The sequence below is a fragment of the Acipenser ruthenus genome, chromosome 17, assembly GCF_902713425.1.
Source record: "Acipenser ruthenus chromosome 17, fAciRut3.2 maternal haplotype, whole genome shotgun sequence".
Taxonomy (NCBI): Eukaryota; Metazoa; Chordata; class Actinopteri; order Acipenseriformes; family Acipenseridae; genus Acipenser; species Acipenser ruthenus.
In genome coordinates, this window is record NC_081205.1 from 11,747,495 (window position 1) to 11,771,240 (window position 23,746).

At 42.6% G+C, this 23,746-nt stretch overlaps 1 protein-coding gene and 16 non-coding genes across 17 annotated transcripts; 16 read left to right on the plus strand and 1 right to left on the minus strand.

Annotated features, from left to right (window-relative positions):
• Positions 1–954: 954 nt before the first annotated feature.
• LOC131697889 (large ribosomal subunit protein mL62-like) lies at positions 955–2,971 on the minus strand (the record flags this gene model as incomplete). The annotated part of the gene is made up of 4 exons (XM_058989632.1): positions 955–1,105; positions 1,439–1,608; positions 2,659–2,741; positions 2,920–2,971. Coding segments are annotated over 4 exons (390 nt in total), but the record flags the coding sequence as incomplete, so codon positions are not given.
• A 416-nt stretch (positions 2,972–3,387) lies between these two features.
• Positions 3,388–3,459, plus strand: trnaq-cug (transfer RNA glutamine (anticodon CUG)). Its single transcript has one exon. It is a non-coding gene; the product is annotated as a tRNA-Gln (tRNA).
• Positions 3,460–9,495: 6,036 nt separating this feature from the next.
• trnar-ucg (transfer RNA arginine (anticodon UCG)) lies at positions 9,496–9,568 on the plus strand. Its single transcript has one exon. It is a non-coding gene; the product is annotated as a tRNA-Arg (tRNA).
• Positions 9,569–11,284: 1,716 nt separating this feature from the next.
• trnaq-cug (transfer RNA glutamine (anticodon CUG)) lies at positions 11,285–11,356 on the plus strand. Its single transcript has one exon. It is a non-coding gene; the product is annotated as a tRNA-Gln (tRNA).
• Positions 11,357–11,692: 336 nt separating this feature from the next.
• trnar-ccu (transfer RNA arginine (anticodon CCU)) lies at positions 11,693–11,765 on the plus strand. The gene has a single exon. It is a non-coding gene; the product is annotated as a tRNA-Arg (tRNA).
• Positions 11,766–12,472: 707 nt separating this feature from the next.
• On the plus strand, positions 12,473–12,545 carry trnar-ucg (transfer RNA arginine (anticodon UCG)). The gene has a single exon. It is a non-coding gene; the product is annotated as a tRNA-Arg (tRNA).
• Positions 12,546–14,253: 1,708 nt separating this feature from the next.
• Positions 14,254–14,325, plus strand: trnaq-cug (transfer RNA glutamine (anticodon CUG)). The gene has a single exon. It is a non-coding gene; the product is annotated as a tRNA-Gln (tRNA).
• Positions 14,326–14,661: 336 nt separating this feature from the next.
• On the plus strand, positions 14,662–14,734 carry trnar-ccu (transfer RNA arginine (anticodon CCU)). Its single transcript has one exon. It is a non-coding gene; the product is annotated as a tRNA-Arg (tRNA).
• A 709-nt stretch (positions 14,735–15,443) lies between these two features.
• trnar-ucg (transfer RNA arginine (anticodon UCG)) lies at positions 15,444–15,516 on the plus strand. The gene has a single exon. It is a non-coding gene; the product is annotated as a tRNA-Arg (tRNA).
• Positions 15,517–17,218: 1,702 nt separating this feature from the next.
• On the plus strand, positions 17,219–17,290 carry trnaq-cug (transfer RNA glutamine (anticodon CUG)). Its single transcript has one exon. It is a non-coding gene; the product is annotated as a tRNA-Gln (tRNA).
• Positions 17,291–17,642: 352 nt separating this feature from the next.
• On the plus strand, positions 17,643–17,715 carry trnar-ccu (transfer RNA arginine (anticodon CCU)). The gene has a single exon. It is a non-coding gene; the product is annotated as a tRNA-Arg (tRNA).
• Positions 17,716–18,423: 708 nt separating this feature from the next.
• On the plus strand, positions 18,424–18,496 carry trnar-ucg (transfer RNA arginine (anticodon UCG)). The gene has a single exon. It is a non-coding gene; the product is annotated as a tRNA-Arg (tRNA).
• Positions 18,497–20,209: 1,713 nt separating this feature from the next.
• Positions 20,210–20,281, plus strand: trnaq-cug (transfer RNA glutamine (anticodon CUG)). The gene has a single exon. It is a non-coding gene; the product is annotated as a tRNA-Gln (tRNA).
• A 337-nt stretch (positions 20,282–20,618) lies between these two features.
• trnar-ccu (transfer RNA arginine (anticodon CCU)) lies at positions 20,619–20,691 on the plus strand. The gene has a single exon. It is a non-coding gene; the product is annotated as a tRNA-Arg (tRNA).
• A 709-nt stretch (positions 20,692–21,400) lies between these two features.
• trnar-ucg (transfer RNA arginine (anticodon UCG)) lies at positions 21,401–21,473 on the plus strand. Its single transcript has one exon. It is a non-coding gene; the product is annotated as a tRNA-Arg (tRNA).
• A 1,716-nt stretch (positions 21,474–23,189) lies between these two features.
• Positions 23,190–23,261, plus strand: trnaq-cug (transfer RNA glutamine (anticodon CUG)). Its single transcript has one exon. It is a non-coding gene; the product is annotated as a tRNA-Gln (tRNA).
• Positions 23,262–23,592: 331 nt separating this feature from the next.
• Positions 23,593–23,665, plus strand: trnar-ccu (transfer RNA arginine (anticodon CCU)). The gene has a single exon. It is a non-coding gene; the product is annotated as a tRNA-Arg (tRNA).
• Positions 23,666–23,746: the final 81 nt, after the last annotated feature.

Below are 23,746 nucleotides of genomic sequence, written 5' to 3' on the forward strand. Positions count from 1 at the left end.
TTGCAGAGTTTTAACATTACTTCCCTTGATTTAAATTCAACACTTCTCACAATATATCCGAGCATCTTGTTAGCCTTTTTTATAGCTTCCCCACATTGTCTAGATGAAGACATTTCTGAGTCAACATAAACTCCTAGGTCTTTTTCATAGTTCCCTTCTTCAATTTCACTATCTCCCATATGATATTTATAATGCACATTTTTATTGCCCGCATGCAATACTTTACACTTTTCTCTATTAAATTTCATTTGCCATGTGTCTGCCAAATTCTGAATGCTGTCTAGATCATTTTGAATGACCTTTGCTGCTTCAACAGTGTTTGCCACTCCTCCTATTTTTGTGTCGTCTGCAAATTTAACTTTTTGTTTGCTTACTATACCAGAATCTAAATCATTAATGTAGATCAGGAATAGCAGAGGACTTAATACTGATCCCTGTGGTATACCACTGGTTACCTCGCTCCATTTTGAGTTTCACATGGAGTTATATGGTAATCTTAGATATTGGTGAAGGCGTGGTTGAGCTTTAATGTACACTTCCAATTTCCCTTTGCTAAAATAAATCCCTTTGAGAACAAAAACCAGCGGTCCAGAGAAGCTGCTTATCTGCCTTTTGTACGCATTAAAAAAATGTGAAACACGCACTCAGTTTACCATTACCATGTCAGGAGGCTACTTTGACACTGCTCAGCAAACAAGTAACCTAACTTTCCAACACCACAACCATTGTAAACACACAGCAATGTGCAGATGTATTTTAAGATGTTAATTTACAGTCCACTGTGCCAGCCAGTATTTTAGAGTCATACTGATCATGCCTCTTTCAACTGATCAACTCTTACACATGTGGTACATCCGAGTAACTATTTAGAAAACTATTCATAACTTCCAATTACCCAACCCAGCAAAACCAGCCGACAAATTAAAATAAACGAGGAGCAAACAACACTTTGTACAAGTCATTCATTTATTCTTTACAGATTGCTTCAATGCAGCCAGCCTTCATATCCTGGCATCACCTTCAATCAAACTCCTCGCGTCGGCTTCGCTTCACTGCAGTGTGCATTTTCTTTTGCTGCAGGCGTTCTCGGTTCATTTTGTCTATCCTGAAAAGAGAAACAATGTTAATTTGCTCTGGAGGCAAATTGTAAGGTTACGGCATCTCTGATCAAATAGTTTGTAAACATGAAGACAACTGGATATGGGAAAATGAGCATGAAGCTAATATCTGTTATCATCCAAAATCCAAGAAGTGACGCCAATATCACAACCCTCTTAGAGCAGAGTGCGGTTAGATTGTTTGCTACGGGAAGGATCAGCATCTGAAATAGTATAATTGAGGGCTAGTGCATTGCTGTGTCGTGGTACAAGGTAATGCTCCCAGTTTTAAATGAGCTCTTGGCAGCCCTGATCAGATCCTGGTGTCACAGGAAGATTACCTGTAGCGTCGGAGAGCCACGTCTTCTTGGGAAGGCTGCCTGTGTTTCACGCTGGCAGCAGCGATCATGTCTCGGATCTTCTGCAAACAGTCAGACAGATTGCGCATCTGGTACCGGCTCACTTCCGAGGTGACGATCAGCTCCCCACTTCTGTTTATTCGGTTTGTATGCTGAGATGCAAAATAAATCAATAAAAACATAACTAACAGGGTTTTAACAGCCAGTTCTGAGGCCTGACCTATTACATGTAGTGCTCAAAACAGTAGAACATATTAAAGTCCCTGATATTTATTTACTTAAAAAAAAAAGTATACACACCTCCTCAATTTTGTAAATGTCCCAGTGTCACGCAGCTGTGTACTATGTCACGCTGCTATCCCCTGATGTATGCAATTCATGGTATTTTTTTGTAAGTAAAACTAAGGCTACGATTTTGTCACAGAGGTCATGGAAATCCTGAAAATCGTGAATTTGAATGTAGTCTTGGACGCCTGAAAATGGATGTGAAACACATTTGATGAGGCGCTTCCTTTATTTCCTTTAAAAAATGCACTGAAAATACTAATCTGCGAGTGTCTGTAAATTGTTTGGTTGTGTATTCACGCAGCATTTATGTGTAGCTGTGTAGGTCAGCGAATGAGATAACTGAGAGAGCAAGTATGTAAATGGGTGACAGCTAAAAGAAAAACAATTGTGAGAGCTGTTTTCTGTAAAGAAAGAACAACAATGCATCGGAGAACAGAAGTTTTCCAACTTAGGGGCTCTTTTTACAACATTCTATTTCCGAATCGTGGAAAACTCGAAATCCTGGTTCACTCTAAAGTAACATTTAAACTTGCCAGCAGTCAAAAGCAAGTCTTTATATTATTGGTTCTGGTGTACTATTTAAATGCTCTTGTGTATGTTGATGTAGCTAAACCTACATTTGGACAACTTTCCGTGAATTCTTGTTTTTTTGCCGCACCTTGCCAGTAAAATGAACTAAAAAGTACTGCATCAAAATCATAGCCTTATAACAAACTAATTAGGCCAATGTCTGATTTTATTCATGTTTTCATCGTATAGCACAGATTCATAGAGGTGTTTCTTGTTAAGCTTTCATTTCAGTTACAAGTTACAATATTTACCCTTTACACACCAGCTGTTAGTTAACTTTCACATTTCTTCAATGTTATTAGCAGTCAGCTCCAGTGAATATGTAATCTTAGTATTGATGTTACCTGAGAAATAATCTTTTGTCGCACATCTTCAGGAATCCAATCAGCTGTTTGTATGTGGAACCGGACTTCAGCTTGTGTGTTTACTAGAACAAAATGTGAAAAATGTACTAGAACACAACAGTAGCTGACTCTCTATAACCTGTGATGTTGTTGCCTGTCTAGTTAACTCTGTGGAGAATGCTTCCCCACAACAGTGCTCCTGATCACCGTGTACATTAAACATGCTTGTGAATATTTTAACAAAGACTTCCATTTCCATACCTTTATTAACATTCTGGCCTCCAGGGCCACTGCTTCGACAGTAGGTAATGGTGAGGCGATCTACACAAAAACAAAAGGTGCACGTCAGTAAACATGCTTCACAATAACATGCTTTATAAAAAGTAGTAATTCAATGCAACACTATTATGTCATAGCAGTGAAGGATGGGGGATTGTGATACAGTCTGAACGAAGACAAGCTTTTCCAAACTAGTCTGGACTTATTACAGTTTTTAAAGCTCTGGATTCCCGGATCCAAGTCATTGTAAACATATTCGGCTGCTTTCACAGCCCGATTAAAACCAATCTTGGACTGTGTAATGTTACCCTGGGAAAGGTAGTCCAAGATTAGTGCTAATTAAAACAATCGCAGTAGAAACGCTTACACACACAAACAAAAAAAAAAAAAAAAAAAGCGAATAATAAAATGATGTATTTATTACAGTTACGTGGCCAAGGCGTAAATATGGGTTCCATGGTGTAATGATTAGCACTCTGGACGCTGAATCCAGCGATCCGAGTTCAAATCTCGGTGGGACCTTCGTTTTAGTGCATTATTATTCTTAAGTTATTAAAAAGTGTTTCATCGAACTGACGTTTCTCAGTTCGTTAAATACTGTTAAATTCACTGCAAAGTTGTGGGATGGCACCTTTTAGCCATAAAATCTAAAGTATAAAACCCTCAGAAATACTTTTATTTGCTTTTGTCTGCTTTTGCAACCTGTACTGAAAAATCCAAGGTGACCGTAAAAAGCTTGCAGAGTACAGTACAGGTAAAAAGGTAAAGCGTTAATAATTTTTTTTTGGGTTGCCTTTCATTCTGTATTTAGCGATAGTCAGGCACACAAATATGAACAAGAACGATAGGTTGCGGATGCAACCCCGGTTCCCTGAAAGAGAAAATAACCATCAACATGAGATATTGCCGTCAGGCAGCACCGGTAGGCTGAGCTTTTATAGCAAAGCTGCCGATAGGCCCCCACGCCAGCTGCAGTGTAAGCCCGCCCCCCTGGGAGCTTACTTAACTGAGCGCGCGGGGATGCACTTCCTCTTTTGCTCTTCAGGCCGTGAAGGCCTCCAGAGCGACCTCGCAGCTTGATGGTTATTTTCTCTTTCAGGGAACCGGGGTTGCATCCGCAACCTATCGTTCCCTTTCAAGTCGAAAATAACCATCAACATGGGATACAGTGAACCCTAGCTGTTGCGAGGGAGGATTCTCGGCAGTAGGACAGACTTACGTCATAACGCAACTGCGTAGGCAGTACATCTAGGCATATGCGGAGCTGCGCCTCAGCGTCTATGCTCGTAATGACACCTGTCTTAAAGGTGGAACAGTCAACACCATGCTATCAACCACTCTATACGTCCGCATCCTGAGGCGTCGTAGAGTGTAAAACAGATGCTCCAAACAGTGGAGCAGAGGAATCCAGTACATTTAACCTGTAAAACCTCATGAAAGTATGCGGCGTAGCCCAACTGGCTGCCGCGCAAATATCAGACACCGGCACCCCTCAAAAGAGGGCCCAGGATGTCGCCATACCTTTGGTAGAATGCGCCTTCAACTGCCCTAGTGGTGGAAGGCCTGCAGATTCATACGCTAATTTAATAGCATCCACTATCCAGTGGGAAAGGCGCTGTTTAGACAGCGGCTGACCCAAAGATCTAGAACCATGGCATATGAACAACTGTTCTGTCTGCCTCACAGTCTTTGTACGGTCAATATAACACCTCAATGCCCTCACGGGGCAGAGCATGTGTAACCGCTCTTCCTCTGGGGAAGAAAAAGGAGGAGGATGGAACGCCATCAACTCGACTGACTGGTTCATGTGGAACGGGGATATAACCTTTGGTAAAAAGGCCGGATTAGGGCGCATGGAGACCTTAGAACCGTCTCCTGCAAAACGAGTACAAGAAGGATGCACTGAAAGTGCATGTAACTCGCTCACGCGTTTTGCTGATACCACAGCCAGCAAAAATGCAGTCTTAATAGATATGAGCTTCATATCCACGCTGTGGAGAGGCTCAAACGGTGCCTTGGTAAGGGCTTCTAGCACCACATCAAGGCTCCACGACGGTAAACTGGTCGTTCTTGGAGGCCGCAAGCGTCTTGCGCCTTTCAGAAACTGAGATGCCAAAAAATGGCAACCAGGTGATAAACCGTCAATGCGTACATGACAAGCCGAAATGGCGGCTAAATACACTTTAAGTGTAGAAGGAGATTTCCCTTCATCCAGCAGTTTCTGCAGAAACTGCAATATTACTGCCATAGGACAGGAGACTGGGTCGTGGCTCTCAGCCAGACACCAACTCTGAAACAACTGCCACTTATACGCATACTGCGACCTAGTAGAGGGCACTCTCGCACTCTGGATGGTCGATATAGATGCGCTCTACCACCCGAGGGTGAAGACGCCATTCGCCCGCAAGAGGACCTCCTCTGGACAGGAGATCCGCTGCGTAATTGACTCTGCCCGGCAGATGAACTGCACGCAGAGAGGCTAAACGCGGTTGAGCCCAGAGCAACAGCCGCGTTACCATCCGGTGAAGACCGGTGGACCGCAATCCGCCCTGGCGATTGATATACGCCACTACTGTGGTGTTGTCTGACCGCACTAACACGTGCTTGTCTAGAAGCACTGGCAAGAAGTGCCAAAGGGCGAGGTCCACTGCTCTGAGTTCCAGAGCGTTGATGTGGGCTGACCTCCAGGGTCCTGACCACACTCCACGGGTCCCTGTCCCGTTCCAGACTGCCCCCCAACCTTGGTTGGAAGCGTCGGTCGTGATAACTTCCCTTCGGAAGATGGGACCCAAGCGCACGCCCTGGCGGATGTTCGACTGAACTTTCCACCAGCGTAATGCTTCCCAGCAGGTTCGGGATACCCTCAACCTGCGGTGCTTGTCTCTCCGCGGGTGCAACGCGAAGGCATTGAACCAGGCCTGCAGAGGTCTCTGGTGTAGTAAGCCCAAAGGAAGGGCTTGCGAGGCGGCAGCCATCAACCCCAGCATGCGCTGACAGAGCTCCATGCTGACTGTTTCTCTCAACCTGAATAGGGAGAGACACCGCTCTAATGAGGCAACTCTTTGTGTCGATAGGGTTGCTGCCATGGACACTGAGTCCAGATGCAGACCCAAAAACTCGGTCTGTTGGCTGGGCACGAGGCGGCTCTTGTCTGGATTGACCTTCAGACCTAGCCGCTGAAGATGGTCTGTAACCATCACTGTGTGCTGTGCCAGCTGCTCCTTTGACTGCGCGCAGACGAGCCAGTCGTCCAGATAGTTCAGCAGTCGGACGCCTTGAGCACACAAAGGAGCTAAAATGGCGTCCATACACTTCGAAAAGGTTCGAGGAGCTAGAGACAGGCCGAATGGCAGGACGCAAAACTCGTAGACCCTGCTCTGGAATGCGAATCGTAGATACTTCGTGTGACCCGGATAGATGGGAACGTGAAAGTACGCATCTGTCAGATCTATGGTGGTAAACCAGTCGCCCTGCCGGACAGACTGGACAATGTGCCTGTGCGTGAGCATCTTGAACGACAACACCCGTAGGTATTTGTTCAGTACACGCAGGTCTAGAATAGGGCGGAGCCCGCCGTCCTTCTTTGGCACAAGGAAGTACTTGGAGTAGAACCCCTGGTCGGTCAGAGCAGGGTCTACTAGTTGAATGGCACGCTTCCTGAGCAATGCCTGTATTTCCACATTCAGAGCTGAGGACTGAACCACGTCCTTCACCACAGTTACCACCACCCCCCTGAAGGGGGGGGGGGGTTTAACCGGAACTGAAGGGTGTACCCGGTGAGTATAGTTTTGCGCACCCAGATATCGCTGGTGCATTGTTGCCAAAACAGAAGCTGTGGAACAGTGTAGGGTTGGGCTAATGGCTGCCTGGTTTTCTCAGGGCTGCTTAGGCTTCGCTCGCTCACGAGGGGCCTGGCCAGAGCCACGAGGGCGTGGTCTGCCGCCTCCTCTAGGTCGCCACCCTGTGCGCTGCGGTCGTCCCCTTGGGATTTGGCCACGCGCTGCTGTATCCGCCGGGGAGGTCTTAGTACCCCCTGGACGGGGCTGGTGTTGCGGTGGTGTTCTATGCCACTGATGTTCTTGTGGGCGTTTGACCTGGAAAGGCCTACGCGGCCATATTGTAGCCAACTGCTGTGATGCCTCTCTAGCCTTAGCTGAGCTTTGCAGCATCTCTTCCAACGCTGGGCCAAATGTGTGCCCCGGTGTAATTGGGGCATCCAACAAGGGAGCTTTGTCATGCTCCTGGACTCTCGCCTGCGAGAGCCAGAGCTGTCGTCTGGCCACCACCAGAGACGCGATGCTCCTGCCCTGGGCCCGCGCGTTAAGCTGGGCTAGCTTGACCAGCAGCTGGGCAACTAGCCCCAACTCCACTCTCAGAGACACCGAAGGGTAGTCTGGGAGATCCTTTATTAGCGCAGCCTGATAAACTGAGAGGAGGCTGGCCAGATTGGACAGCCTAACTGCCTCTGTAGCCGCCGAATAGCCCCTCTTGAGGTGCACCTCAGTGATCCTGCACTGCTTGTTAGGGCAGGTGGGGTCTTTCACCAACCCAGAGAGTGTTGGTGACTTCACCAACGCTGCGAACGCAGCGCCAACTGGCGGAAATGACGCCAGACCCGCTTCACTCGCACCTTGCATGGTAAAGGCAGCCGCCTTACGCGAGGTTGCCGGGGCGGAGGCTGGAGTCCCCCAAGTGGACTGCACCTCCTTAACAAAGTCTGGGAAGGCTGGAAGCATCCTAGACTGCTGGCCCTGTGCCAAAGGCGACTCAAAAAGAGAGCGCCTAGGTTCTTCAGTGGCAGGCCATTCTAAGCCCAGGTGGCGAGTCGCCCGCTCTACTAGGGACCATAAAGAGTCATCTACGCCTACCTCCATCTCAGACTCTGAGTGGTGGGACGTGAGCTCTGCCTCCACACTATCCTCTCCGTGGAGAGGCTCACCCTCTGATGCATCTCGAGAGATAGCATCCACGTCCCATGCGTCCTGTTGCGCAACTGGAACGGACAGGGGTTGTGGTAGGATGATCGGCTGGTTGACAGCTGGTCTGACTGGCTCCTCTGCGGCCCGAGCTGTGGCCAGGGACATGAGCAGCGATTGCTGCCCCATCATAAGGTCCATAAACTGAGACATCTTATTAGTAAGCTCAGTTACACCACCTCGCCTGTCGCGACGAGGAGAACGGGAACGTCCTCTCCTTCGGGGCGATCTAGAGCGGGATCTCGAGATCTGACGGGGGCGTTCGCCGCGAGGAGAAGGGCCTCGCCTTACAGAAAGGCTGTGGGAGCGGTCTCTCTTGCGCCTAACGTCAGGAGATCGTTGACCAGGGGTAACCTGGGAAGGCGAACTCCTGGAAAAAGGCAGCTTCGCTGGCGGGGAAGCCAAAGAAGGCTGCGGGGCGGAAAGGGTGTGTGACGACCCAGATGAAGGGGAGCGATCCCCGACTGCTCTCCTCGCCCTACGACGCAGAGTGCGCGTCTGAAAGCTTGCACATAACGTGCAAAAGGCTTTATCTGCCAAAGCAGATGCCGCATGCTCCGGCCCCAGACAGGACACGCAGTCCTCATGCGGGTCATTAGCCGGTAACTTCGTCCCACAGGTGACACAGCGGTGAAATGACATGGTGCAGCACGTTGTATGCCGAAGCGTACCGTGCCAGTAATAGGAGCGTCGAGCGTTAAGCACTGAGCACCAAGCGAACAGCTTTAAGGTGCGTTGAGGCGCGTGCACCAAGCACTGAAAAGACAAACGCCAAGTGCGTGCACTGAAGCACCGAGCGTCGAGGTGCGTGCACCAAAGGTGCGTGCACCGAGCACCGAGCGTCGAGGTGCGTGCACCGAGGCACCGAGCACCGAGCGTCGAGGTACGTGCACCGAGGCACCGAGCGTCGAGGTGCGTGCACCAAGGCACCGAGCACCGAGCGTCGAGGCGCGTGCACCGAGGCACCGAGCGCCGAGCGTCGAGGTGCGTGCACCGAGCACCGAGCGTCGAGGTGCGTGCACCGAGGCACCGAGCACCGAGCGTCGAGGTGCGTGCACCGACGCACCGAGCACCGAGCGTCGAGGTGCGTGCACCGAGGCACCGAGCACCGAGGTGCGTGCACCGAGCACCGAGCGTCGAGGTGTGTGCACCGAGGCACCGAGCACCGAGCATCGAGGTGCGTGCACCGAGGCACCGAGCACCGAGTGTCGAGGTGCGTGCACCGACGCACCGAACACCGAGCGTCGAGGTGCGTGCACCGAGGCACCGAGCACCGAGGTGCGTGCACCGAGCACCAAGCGTCGAGGTGCGTGCACCGAGGCACCAAGCACCGAGCATCGAGGTGCGTGCACCAAGGCACCGAGCACCGAGTGTCGAGGTGCGTGCACCGACGCACCGAGCACCGAGCGTCGACGTGCGTGCACCGAGGCACCGAGCACCGAGCGTCGAGGTGCGTGCACCGAGCACCGAGCATCGAGGTGCGTGCACCGAGGCACCGAGCACCGAGCTTCGTTGATATTGTAGTACAAACTACGCTAATTATAGATGAAAGTATTTACGTAAACGCTTTCTTTCGGTGAAAGACCGCGTGGCCTAATGGATAAGGCGTCTGACTTCGAATCAGAAGATTGAGGGTTCGAGTCCCTTCGTGGTTGTTTTTTTTTATTTTAGATTTTATTTATTAATTGTGTAACTTGTATTTCAGATCAAATAATACAATGTAAGTCAGTGTACATGTTTCTGCGTTTTAAAAAGTGATATAGGCTCTTTTCCTTTGGTGTGGTAAGGAAAATAATTTAACTTAAATATAGAAATATGTTCTACATCAGTGTGATCTCGTTAGAAATGTACCTAATGTATAGTCCAGTATATGTCAAATGATCAATTCCTTACGTAGATTCCTTCTATCGCAGATGAATCAACTACAAGCTGTGCAGCTTCACTATTTGCTGTACGGGACGCGTCGTGTCGCAACACTTTTGACTGCGCAAAGTAGTCACAGCTGTTGTTCACACTTTAAATACAGATTGCATTCGCAAAATTGGATACATTTACATTTAAAGTAAATGTGCTGAGTTTGTACCTCTTATCAAGAGGTTTTAAAAGCGACATCGTTGGTACATCCGTCCTCTCAACCAACAGGGAACCCGAAAGGGAGAATTTCAAACATTTGTCGCACTGAGACCCTCGACTCTGACCAGAAATGATGTCGGAGTCTGAAGTCTGGACGGTAAAGTTTTGTACTCTAAAGTAACATTTAAACTTGCCAGCAGTCAAAAGCAAGTCTTTATATTATTGGTTCTGGTGTACTATTTAAAAGCTCTTGTGTATGTTGATGTAGCTAAACCTACATTTGGACAACTTTCCGTGAATTCTTGTTTTTTTGCCGCACCTTGCCAGTAAAACGAACTAAAAAGTACTGCATCAAAATCATAGCCTTATAACAAACTAATTAGACCAATGTCTGATTTTATTCATGTTTTCATCGTATAGCACAGATTCATAGAGGTGTTTTTTGTTAAGCTTTCATTTCAGTTAGAAGTTCAAATATTTACCCTTTACACACCAGCTGTTAGTTAACTTTCACATTTCTTCAATGTTATTAGCAGTCAGCTCCAGTGAATATGTAATCTTAGTATTGATGTTACCTGAGAAATAATCTTTTGTCGCACATCTTCAGGAATCCAATCAGCTGTTTGTATGTGGAACCGGACTTCAGCTTGTGTGTTTACTAGAACAAAATGTGAAAAATGTACTATAACACAACAGTAGCTGACTCTCTGTAACCTGTGATGTTGTTGCCTGTCTAGTTAACTCTGTGGAGAATGCTTCCCCACAACAGTGCTCCTGATCACCATGTACATTAAACATGCTTGTGAATATTTTAACAAAGACTTCCATTTCCATACCTTTATTAACATTCTGGCCCCCAGGGCCACTGCTTCGACAGTAGGTAATGGTGAGGCGATCTACACAAAAACAAAAGGTGCACGTCAGTAAACATGCTTCACAATAACATGCTTTATAAAAAGTAGTAATTCAATGCAACACTATTATGTCATAGCAGTGAAGGATGGTGGATTGTGATACAGTCTGAACGAAGACAAGCTTTTCCAAACTAGTCTGGACTTATTACAGTTTTTAAAGCTCTGGATTCCCGGATCCAAGTCATTGTAAACATATTCGGCTGCTTTCACAGCCCGATTCAAACCAATCTTGGACTGTGTAATGTTACCCTGGGTAAGGTAGTCCAAGATTAGTGCTAATTAAAACAATCGCAGTAGAAACTCTCACACACAAAAAAAAAAAAAAAAAAAAATTATAATAAAATGATGTATTTATTACAGTTACGTGGCCAAGGCGTAAATATGGGTTCCATGGTGTAATGGTTAGCACTCTGGACTCTGAATCCAGCGATCCGAGTTCAAATCTCGGTGGGACCTTCGTTTTAGTGCATTATTATTCTTAAGTTATTAAAAAGTGTTTCGTCGAACTGACGTTTCTATCATAATAAATGCTGAGAAATTCACTGCAAAGTTGTGGGATGGCACCTTTTAGCCATAAAATCTAAAGTATAAAACCCTCAGAAATACTTTTATTTGCTTTTGTCTGCTTTTGCAACCTGTACTGAAAAATCCGAGGTGACCGTAAAAAGCTTGCAGAGTACAGTACAGGTAAAAAGGTAAAGCGTTAATCATTTTTTGGGGGGTTACCTTCCATTCTGTATTTAGCGATAGTCAGGCACACAAATATGAGCAAGAACAGCGCTTTCTTTAGGAGCCCCAGTGGCCTAATGGATAAGGCACTGGCCTCCTAAGCCAGGGATTGTGGGTTCGAGTCCCATCTGGGGTGTAACGTGTATGTTTTTTTTTTCTCACGACAGTTTTATAATAAACTTTCCAGACGTTTCCCCTCTCTTCAGCTATGATTCATCAAAATAAATAAACATATATTTCAACATGGTTAGCGTCAGTAACCATTTAAACACGGTGTCTGGTAAAGGCAATTTAACCTTACCACCCTAAAGTAACGTTAACCGCTATGATTAAATAGTAGTCCATTATATTAATTAATTTAACAGTATCTTATTAAACATTTGACAACTGAGCAAAAGCAGAGTGGCGCAGCGGAAGCGTGCTGGGCCCATAACCCAGAGGTCGATGGATCGAAACCATCCTCTGCTAGATTTTTTTTGTCAGTTTGTATTTCAGCCGCTTTTATATATATTTCATATTAACAATCACATACCGGTATGTATTGTTTATAAAACCATTACTTCACAGAAGCGTCAGTCAATTCCATTTGTGCCCTGAGTACGAGGGGCGGGGCATCACTCAGCAATAGGAAAATAACAGACAAGAGGCAGCGCCAATTGGGTAAGCACATAGCTTTAGGGTATGGGCGGGGCTACTGGCTGCTTTTTTAATTCCGTTCCTCTTTGGGACTGTGGTAGTTCTGTACTTGTTTGCTTTGTTATGAAAAAATATTGTTGATATTGTAGTACAAACTACGCTAATTATAGATGAAAGTATTTACGTAAACGCTTTCTTTCGGTGAAAGACCGCGTGGCCTAATGGATAAGACGTCTGACTTCGAATCAGAAGATTGAGGGTTCGAGTCCCTTCGTGGTCGTTTTTTTTATTTTAGATTTTATTTATTAATTGTGTAACTTGTATTTCAGATCAAATAATACAATGTAAGTCAGTGTACATGTTTCTGCGTTTTAAAAAGTGATATAGGCTCTTTTCCTTTGGTGTGGTAAGGAAAATAATTTAACTTAAATATAGAAATATGTTCTACATCAGTGTGATCTCGTTAGAAATGTACCTAATGTATAGTCCAGTATATGTCAAATGATCAATTCCTTACGTAGATTCCTTCTATCGCAGGTGAATCAACTACAAGCTGTGCAGCTTCACTATTTGCTGTACGGGACGCGTCGTGTCGCAGCACTTTTGACTGCGCAAAGTGGTCACAGCTGTTGTTCACACTTTAAATACAGATTGCATTCGCAAAATTGGATACATTTACATTTAAAGTAAATGTGCTGAGTTTGTACCTCTTATCAAGAGGTTTTAAAAGCGACATCGTTGGTACATCCGTCCTCTCAACCAACAGGGAACCCGAAAGGGAGAATTTCAAACATTTGTCGCACTGAGACCCTCGACTCTGACCAGAAATGATGTCGGAGTCTGAAGTCTGGACGGTAAAGTTTTGTACTCTAAAGTAACATTTAAACTTGCCAGCAGTCAAAAGCAAGTCTTTATATTATTGGTTCTGGTGTACTATTTAAAAGCTCTTGTGTATGTTGATGTAGCTAAACCTACATTTGGACAACTTTCCGTGAATTCTTGTTTTTATGCCGCACCTTGCCAGTAAAATGAACTAAAAAGCACTGCATCAAAATCATAGCCTTATAACAAACTAATTAGACCAATGTCTGATTTTATTCATGTTTTCATCGTATAGCACAGATTCATAGAGGTGTTTTTTGTTAAGCTTTCATTTCAGTTAGAAGTTAAAATATTTACCCTTTACACACCAGCTGTTAGTTAACTTTCACATTTCTTCAATGTTATTAGCAGTCAGCTCCAGTGAATATGTAATCTTAGTATTGATGTTACCTGAGAAATAATCTTTTGTCGCACATCTTCAGGAATCCAATCAGCTGTTTGTATGTGGAACCGGACTTCAGCTTGTGTGTTTACTAGAACAAAATGTGAAAAATGTACTATAACACAACAGTAGCTGACTCTCTGTAACCTGTGATGTTGTTGCCTGTCTAGTTAACTCTGTGGAGAATGCTTCCCCACAACAGTGCTCCTGATCACCCTGTACATTAAACATGCTTGTGAATATTTTAACAAAGACTTCCATTTCCATACCTTTATTAACATTCTGGCCTCCAGGGCCACTGCTTCGACAGTAGGTAATGGTGAGGCGATCTACACAAAAACAAAAGGTGCACGTCAGTAAACATGCTTCACAATAACATGCTTTATAAAAAGTAGTAATTCAATGCAACACTATTATGTCATAGCAGTGAAGGATGGGGGATTGTGATACAGTCTGAACGAAGACAAGCTTTTCCAAACTAGTCTGGACTTATTACAGTTTTTAAAGCTCTGGATTCCCGGATCCAAGTCATTGTAAACATATTCGGCTGCTTTCACAGCCCGATTAAAACCAATCTTGGACTGCGTAATGTTACCCTGGGTAAGGTAGTCCAAGATTAGTGCTAATTAAAACAATCGCAGTAGAAACGCTTACACACAAAAAAAAAGAGAATTAAAATAAAATGATGTATTTATTACAGTTACGTGGCCAAGGCGTAAATATGGGTTCCATGGTGTAATGGTTAGCACTCTGGACTCTGAATCCAGCGATCCGAGTTCAAATCTCGGTGGGACCTTCGTTTCAGTGCATTATTATTCTTAAGTTATTAAAAAGTGTTTCGTCGAACTGACGTTTCTATCATAATAAATGCTGAGAAATTCACTGCAAAGTTGTGGGATGGCACCTTTTAGCCATAAAATCTAAAGTATAAAACCCTCAGAAATACTTTTATTTGCTTTTGTCTGCTTTTGCAACCTGTACTGAAAAATCCGAGGTGACCATAAAAAGCTTGCAGAGTACAGTACAGGTAAAAAGGTAAAGCGTTAATAATTTTTTTTTGGGTTACCTTCCATTCTGTATTTAGCGATAGTCAGGCACACAAATATGAGCAAGAACGGCATTTTCTTTAGCAGCCCCAGTGGCCTAATGGATAAGGCACTGGCCTCCTAAGCCAGGGATTGTGGGTTCGAGTCCCATCTGGGGTGTAACGTGTATGTTTTTTTTTTCTCACGACTGTTTTATAATAAACTTTCCAGACGTTTCCCCTCTCTTCAGCTATTATTCATCAAAATAAATAAACATATATTTCAACATGGTTAGCGTCAGTAACCATTTAAACACGGTGTCTGGTAAAGGCAATTTAACCTTACCACCCTAAAGTAACGTTAACCGCTATGATTAAATAGTAGTCCATTATATTAATTAATTTAACAGTATCTTATTAAACATTTGACAACTGAGCAAAAGCAGAGTGGCGCAGCGGAAGCGTGCTGGGCCCATAACCCAGAGGTCGATGGATCGAAACCATCCTCTGCTAGATTTTTTTTGTCAATATGTATTTCAGCCGCTTTTATATATATTTCATATTAACAATCACATACCGGTATGTATTGTTTATAAAACCATTACTTCACAGAAGCGTCAGTCAATTCCATTTGTGCCCTGAGTACGAGGGGCGGGGCATCACTCAGCAATAGGAAAATAACAGACAAGAGGCAGCGCCAATTGGGTAAGCACATAGCTTTAGGGTATGGGCGGGGCTACTGGCTGCTTTTTTAATTCCGTACCTCTTTGGGACTGTGGTAGTTCTGTACTTGTTTGCTTTGTTATGAAAAAATATTTCGTTGATACTGTAGTACAAACTACGCTAATTATAGATGAAAGTATTTACGTAAACGCTCTCTTTGGGTGAAAGACCGCGTGGCCTAATGGATAAGGCGTCTGACTTCGAATCAGAAGATTGAGGGTTCGAGTCCCTTCGTGGTCGTTTTTTTTATTTTAGATTTTATTTATTAATTGTGTAACTTGTATTTCAGATCAAATAATACAATGTAAGTCAGTGTACATGTTTCTGCGTTTTAAAAAGTGATATAGGCTCTTTTCCTTTAGTGTGGTAAGGAAAATAATTTAACTTAAATATAGAAATATGTTCTACATCAGTGTGATCTCGTTAGAAATGTACCTAATGTATAGTCCAGTATATGTCAAATGATCAATTCCTTACGTAGATTCCTTCTATCGCAGGTGAATCAACTACAAGCTGTGCAGCTTCACTATTTGCTGTACGGGACGCGTCGTGTCGCAGCACTTTTGACTGCGCAAAGTGGTCACAGCTGTTGTTCACACTTTAAATACAGATTGCATTCGCAAAATTGGATACATTTACATTTAAAGTAAATGTGCTGAGTTTGTACCTCTTATCAAGAGGTTTTAAAAGCGACATCGTTGGTACATCCGTCCTCTCAACCAACAGGGAACCCGAAAGGGAGAATTTCAAACATTTGTCGCACTGAGACCCTCGACTCTGACCAGAAATGATGTCGGAGTCTGAAGTCTGGACGGTAAAGTTTTGTACTCTAAAGTAACATTTAAACTTGCCAGCAGTCAAAAGCAAGTCTTTATATTATTGGTTCTGGTGTACTATTTAAAAGCTCTTGTGTATGTTGATGTAGCTAAACCTACATTTGGACAACTTTCCGTGAATTCTTGTTTTTTTGCCGCACCTTGCCAGTAAAACGAACTAAAAAGTACTGCATCAAAATCATAGCCTTATAACAAACTAATTAGACCAATGTCTGATTTTATTCATGTTTTCATCGTATAGCACAGATTCATAGAGGTGTTTTTTGTTAAGCTTTCATTTCAGTTAGAAGTTAAAATATTTACCCTTTACACACCCGCTGTTAGTTAACTTTCACATTTCTTCAATGTTATTAGCAGTCAGCTCCAGTGAATATGTAATCTTAGTATTGATGTTACCTGAGAAATAATCTTTTGTCGCACATCTTCAGGAATCCAATCAGCTGTTTGTATGTGGAACCGGACTTCAGCTTGTGTGTTTACTAGAACAACATGTGAAAAATGTACTATAACACAACAGTAGCTGACTCTCTGTAACCTGTGATGTTGTTGCCTGTCTAGTTAACTCTGTGGAGAATGCTTCCCCACAACAGTGCTCCTGATCACCATGTACATTAAACATGCTTGTGAATATTTTAACAAAGACTTCCATTTCCATACCTTTATTAACATTCTGGCCTCCAGGGCCACTGCTTCGACAGTAGTTAATGGTGAGGCGATCTACACAAAAACAAAAGGTGCACGTCAGTAAACATGCTTCACAATAACATGCTTTATAAAAAGTAGTAATTCAATGCAACACTATTATGTCATAGCAGTGAAGGATGGGGGATTGTGATACAGTCTGAACGAAGACAAGCTTTTCCAAACTAGTCTGGACTTATTACAGTTTTTAAAGCTCTGGATTCCCGGATCCAAGTCATTGTAAACATATTCGGCTGCTTTCACAGCCCGATTAAAACCAATCTTGGACTGTGTAATGTTACCCTGGGTAAGGTAGTCCAAGATTAGTGCTAATTAAAACAATCGCAGTAGAAACTCTTACAAAAAAAGAAAATAATAATAAAATGATGTATTTATTACAGTTATGTGGCCAAGGCGTAAATATGGGTTCCATGGTGTAATGGTTAGCACTCTGGACTCTGAATCCAGCGATCCGAGTTCAAATCTCGGTGGGACCTTCGTTTCAGTGCATTATTATTCTTAAGTTATTAAAAAGTGTTTCGTCGAACTGACGTTTCTATCATAATAAATGCTGAGAAATTCACTGCAAAGTTGTGGGATGGCACCTTTTAGCCATAAAATCTAAAGTATAAAACCCTCAGAAATACTTTTATTTGCTTTTGTCTGCTTTTGCAACCTGTACTGAAAAATCCGAGGTGACCATAAAAAGCTTGCAGAGTACAGTACAGGTAAAAAGGTAAAGCGTTAATAATTTTTTTTTTGGGTTACCTTCCATTCTGTTACCTTCCATTCTGTATTTAGCGATAGTCAGGCACACAAATATGAGCAAGAACGGCGTTGTCTTTAGGAGCCCCAGTGGCCTAATGGATAAGGCACTGGACTCCTAAGCCAGGGATCGTGGGTTCGAGTCCCATCTGGGGTGTAACGTGTATGTTTTTTTTTTTTTCACGACAGTTTTATAATAAACTTTCCAGACGTTTCCCCTCTCTTCAGCTATTATTCATCAAAATAAATAAACATATATTTCAACATGGTTAGCGTCAGTAACCATTTAAACACGGTGTCTGGTAAAGGCAATTTAACCTTACCACCCTAAAGTAACGTTAACCGCTATGATTAAAGTAGTCCATTATATTAATTAATTTAACAGTATCTTATTAAACATTTGACAACTGAGCAAAAGCAGAGTGGCGCAGCGGAAGCGTGCTGGGCCCATAACCCAGAGGTCGATGGATCGAAACCATCCTCTGCTAGATTTTTTTTGTCAGTTTGTATTTCAGCCGCTTTTATATATATTTCATATTAACAATCACATACCGGTATGTATTGTTTATAAAACCATTACTTCACAGAAGCGTCAGTCAATTCCATTTGTGCCCTGAGTACGAGGGGCGGGGCATCACTCAGCAATAGGAAAATAACAGACAAGAGGCAGCGCCAATTGGGTAAGCACATAGCTTTAGGGTATGGGCGGGGCTACTGGCTGCTTTTTTAATTCCGTACCTCTTTGGGACTGTACTAGTTCTGTACTTGTTTGCTTTGTTATGAAAAAATATTTCGTTGATACTGTAGTACAAACTACGCTAATTATAGATGAAAGTATTTACGTAAACGCTTTCGTTCTGTGAAAGACCGCGTGGCCTAATGGATAAGGCGTCTGACTTCGAATCAGAAGATTGAGGGGTCGAGTCCCTTCGTGGTTGTTTTTTTTATTTTAGATTTTATTTATTAATTGTGTAACTTGTATTTCAGATCAAATAATACAATGTAAGTCAGTGTACATGTTTCTGCGTTTTAAAAAGTGATATAGGCTCTTTTCCTTTAGTGTGGTAAGGAAAATAATTTAACTTAAATATAGAAATATGTTCTACATCAGTGTGATCTCGTTAGAAATGTACCTAATGTATAGTCCAGTATATGTCAAATGATCAATTCCTTACGTAGATTCCTTCTATCGCAGGTGAATCAACTACAAGCTGTGCAGCTTCACTATTTGCTGTACGGGACGCGTCGTGTCGCAGCACTTTTGACTGCGCAAAGTGGTCACAGCTGTTGTTCACACTTTAAATACAGATTGCATTCGCAAAATTGGATACATTTACATTTAAAGTAAATGTGCTGAGTTTGTACCTCTTATCAAGAGGTTTTAAAAGCGACATCGTTGGTACATCCGTCCTCTCAACCAACAGGGAACCCGAAAGGGAGAATTTCAAACATTTGTCGCACTGAGACCCTCGACTCTGACCAGAAATGATGTCGGAGTCTGAAGTCTGGACGGTAAAGTTTTGTACTCTAAAGTAACATTTAAACTTGCCAGCAGTCAAAAGCAAGTCTTTATATTATTGGTTCTGGTGTACTATTTAAAAGCTCTTGTGTATGTTGATGTAGCTAAACCTACATTTGGACAACTTTCCGTGAATTCTTGTTTTTATGCCGCACCTTGCCAGTAAAATGAACTAAAAAGCACTGCATCAAAATCATAGCCTTATAACAAACTAATTAGACCAATGTCTGATTTTATTCATGTTTTCATCGTATAGCACAGATTCATAGAGGTGTTTTTTGTTAAGCTTTCATTTCAGTTAGAAGTTAAAATATTTACCCTTTACACACCAGCTGTTAGTTAACTTTCACATTTCTTCAATGTTATTAGCAGTCAGCTCCAGTGAATATGTAATCTTAGTATTGATGTTACCTGAGAAATAATCTTTTGTCGCACATCTTCAGGAATCCAATCAGCTGTTTGTATGTGGAACCGGACTTCAGCTTGTGTGTTTACTAGAACAAAATGTGAAAAATGTACTATAACACAACAGTAGCTGACTCTCTGTAACCTGTGATGTTGTTGCCTGTCTAGTTAACTCTGTGGAGAATGCTTCCCCACAACAGTGCTCCTGATCACCCTGTACATTAAACATGCTTGTGAATATTTTAACAAAGACTTCCATTTCCATACCTTTATTAACATTCTGGCCTCCAGGGCCACTGCTTCGACAGCAGGTAATGGTGAGGCGATCTACACAAAAACAAAAGGTGCACGTCAGTAAACATGCTTCACAATAACATGCTTTATAAAAAGTAGTTATTCAATGCAACACTATTATGTCATAGCAGTGAAGGATGGGGGAATGTGATACAGTCTGAACGAAGACAAGCTTTTCCAAACTAGTCTGGACTTATTACAGTTTTTAAAGCTCTGGATTCCCGGATCCAAGTCATTGTAAACATATTCGGCTGCTTTCACAGCCCGATTAAAACCAATCTTGGACTGTGTAATGTTACCCTGGGTAAGGTAGTCCAAGATTAGTGCTAATTAAAACAATCGCAGTAGAAACTCTTACACACACAACAACAAAAAAAAGAATAATAATAAAATGATGTATTTATTACAGTTACGTGGCCAAGGCGTAAATATGGGTTCCATGGTGTAATGGTTAGCACTCTGGACTCTGAATCCAGCGATCCGAGTTCAAATCTCGGTGGGACCTTCGTTTCAGTGCATTATTATTCTTAAGTTATTAAAAAGTGTTTCGTCGAACTGACATTTCTATCATAATAAATGCTGAGAAATTCACTGCAAAGGTGTGGGAAGGCACTTTTAGCCATAAAATCTAAAGTATAAAACCCTCAGGAATACTTTTATTTGCTTTTGTCTGCTTTTGCAACCTGTACTGAAAAATCCGAGGTGACCATAAAAAGCTTGCAGAGTACAGTACAGGTAAAAAGGTAAAGCGTTAATATATTTTTTTTTTGGGTTACCTTCCATTCTGTATTTAGCGATAGTCAGGCACACAAATATGAGCAAGAACGGAATTTTCTTTAGGAGCCCCAGTGGCCTAATGGATAAGGCACTGGCCTCCTAAGCCAGGGATTGTGGGTTCGAGTCCCATCTGGGGTGTAACGTGTATGTTTTTTTTTTCTCACGACTGTTTTATAATAAACTTTCCAGACGTTTCCCCTCTCTTCAGCTATTATTCATCAAAATAAATAAACATATATTTCAACATGGTTAGCGTCAGTAACCATTTAAACACGGTGTCTGGTAAAGGCAATTTAACCTTACCACCCTAAAGTAACGTTAACCGCTATGATTAAATAGTAGTCCATTATATTAATTAATTTAACAGTATCTTATTAAACATTTGACAACTGAGCAAAAGCAGAGTGGCGCAGCGGAAGCGTGCTGGGCCCATAACCCAGAGGTCGATGGATCGAAACCATCCTCTGCTAGATTTTTTTTGTCAGTTTGTATTTCAGCCGCTTTTATATAAATTTCATATTAACAATCACATACCGGTATGTATTGTTTATAAAACCTTTACTTCACAGAAGCGTCAGTCAATTCCATTTGTGCCCTGAGTACGAGGGGCGGGGCATCACTCAGCAATAGGAAAATAACAGACAAGAGGCAGCGCCAATTGGGTAAGAACATAGCTTTAGGGTATGGGCGGGGCTACTGGCTGCTTTTTTATTTCCGAACCTCTTTGGGACTGTGGTAGTTCTGTACTTGTTTGCTTTGTTATGAAAAAATATTTCGTTGATACTGTAGTACAAACTACGCTAATTATAGATGAAAGTATTTACGTAAACGCTCTCTTTCGGTGAAAGACCGCGTGGCCTAATGGATAAGGCGTCTGACTTCGAATCAGAAGATTGAGGGTTCGAGTCCCTTCGTGGTCGTTTTTTTTATTTTAGATTTTATTTATTAATTGTGTAACTTGTATTTCAGATCAAATAATACAATGTAAGTCAGTGTACATGTTTCTGCATTTTAAAAAGTGATATAGGCTCTTTTCCTTTGGTGTGGTAAGGAAAATAATTTAACTTAAATATAGAAATATGTTCTACATCAGTGTGATCTCGTTAGAAATGTACCTAATGTATAGTCCAGTATATGTCAAATGATCAATTCCTTACGTAGATTCCTTCTATCGCAGGTGAATCAACTACAAGCTGTGCAGCTTCACTATTTGCTGTACGGGACGCGTCGTGTCGCAGCACTTTTGACTGCGCAAAGTGGTCACAGCTGTTGTTCACACTTTAAATACAGATTGCATTCGCAAAATTGGATACATTTACATTTAAAGTAAATGTGCTGAGTTTGTACCTCTTATCAAGAGGTTTTAAAAGCGACATCGTTGGTACATCCGTCATCTCAACCAACAGGGAACCCGAAAGGGAGAATTTCAAACATTTGTCACACTGAGACCCTCGACTCTGACCAGAAATGATGTCGGAGTCTGAAGTCTGGACGGTAAAGTTTTGTACTCTAAAGTAACATTTAAACTTGCCAGCAGTCAAAAGCAAGTCTTTATATTATTGGTTCTGGTGTACTATTTAAAAGCTCTTGTGTATGTTGATGTAGCTAAACCTACATTTGGACAACTTTCCGTGAATTCTTCTTTTTTTGCCGCACCTTGCCAGTAAAACGTACTAAAAAGTACTGCATCAAAATCATAGCCTTATAACAAACTAATTAGACCAATGTCTGATTTTATTCATGTTTTCATCGTATAGCACAGATTCATAGAGGTGTTTTTTGTTAAGCTTTCATTTCAGTTAGAAGTTAAAATATTTACCCTTTACACACCAGCTGTTAGTTAACTTTCACATTTCTTCAATGTTATTAGCAGTCAGCTCCAGTGAATATGTAATCTTAGTATTGATGTTACCTGAGAAATAATCTTTTGTCGCACATCTTCAGGAATCCAATCAGCTGTTTGTATGTGGAACCGGACTTCAGCTTGTGTGTTTACTAGAACAAAATGTGAAAAATGTACTATAACACAACAGTAGCTGACTCTCTGTAACCTGTGATGTTGTTGCCTGTCTAGTTAACTCTGTGGAGAATGCTTCCCCACAACAGTGCTCCTGATCACCCTGTACATTAAACATGCTTGTGAATATTTTAACAAAGACTTCCATTTCCATACCTTTATTAACATTCTGGCCTCCAGGGCCACTGCTTCGACAGTAGGTAATGGTGAGGCGATCTACACAAAAACAAAAGGTGCACGTCAGTAAACATGCTTCACAATAACATGCTTTATAAAAAGTAGCAATTCAATGCAACACTATTATGTCATAGCAGTGAAGGATGGGGGATTGTGATACAGTCTGAACGAAGACAAGCTTTTCCAAACTAGTCTGGACTTATTACAGTTTTTAAAGCTCTGGATTCCCGGATCCAAGTCATTGTAAACATATTCGGCTGCTTTCACAGCCCGATTAAAACCAATCTTGGACTGTGTAATGTTACCCTGGGTAAGGTAGTCCAAGATTAATGCTAATTAAAACAATCGCAGTAGAAACTCTTACACACACAACAACAACAAAAAAAAGAATAATAATAAAATGATGTATTTATTACAGTTACGTGGCCAAGGCGTAAATATGGGTTCCATGGTGTAATGGTTAGCACTCTGGACTCTGAATCCAGCGATCCGAGTTCAAATCTCGGTGGGACCTTCGTTTCAGTGCATTATTATTCTTAAGTTATTAAAAAGTGTTTCGTCGAACTGACATTTCTATCATAATAAATCCTGAGAAATTCACTGCAAAGGTGTGGGATGGCACTTTTAGCCATAAAATCTAAAACCCTCAGAAATACTTTTATTTGCTTTTGTCTGCTTTTGCAACCTGTACTGAAAAATCCGAGGTGACCATAAAAAGCTTGCAGAGTACAGTACAGGTAAAAAGGTAAAGCGTTAATATATATTTTTTTTTGGGTTACCTTCCATTTTGTATTTAGCGATAGTCAGGTACACAAATATGAGCAAGAACGGCATTTTCTTTAGGAGCCCCAGTGGCCTAATGGATAAGGCACTGGCCTCCTAAACCAGGGATTGTGGGTTCGAGTCCCATCTGGGGTGTAACGTGTATGTTTTTTTTTTCTCACGACTGTTTTATAATAAACTTTCAAGACGTTTCCCCTCTCTTCAGCTATTATTCAT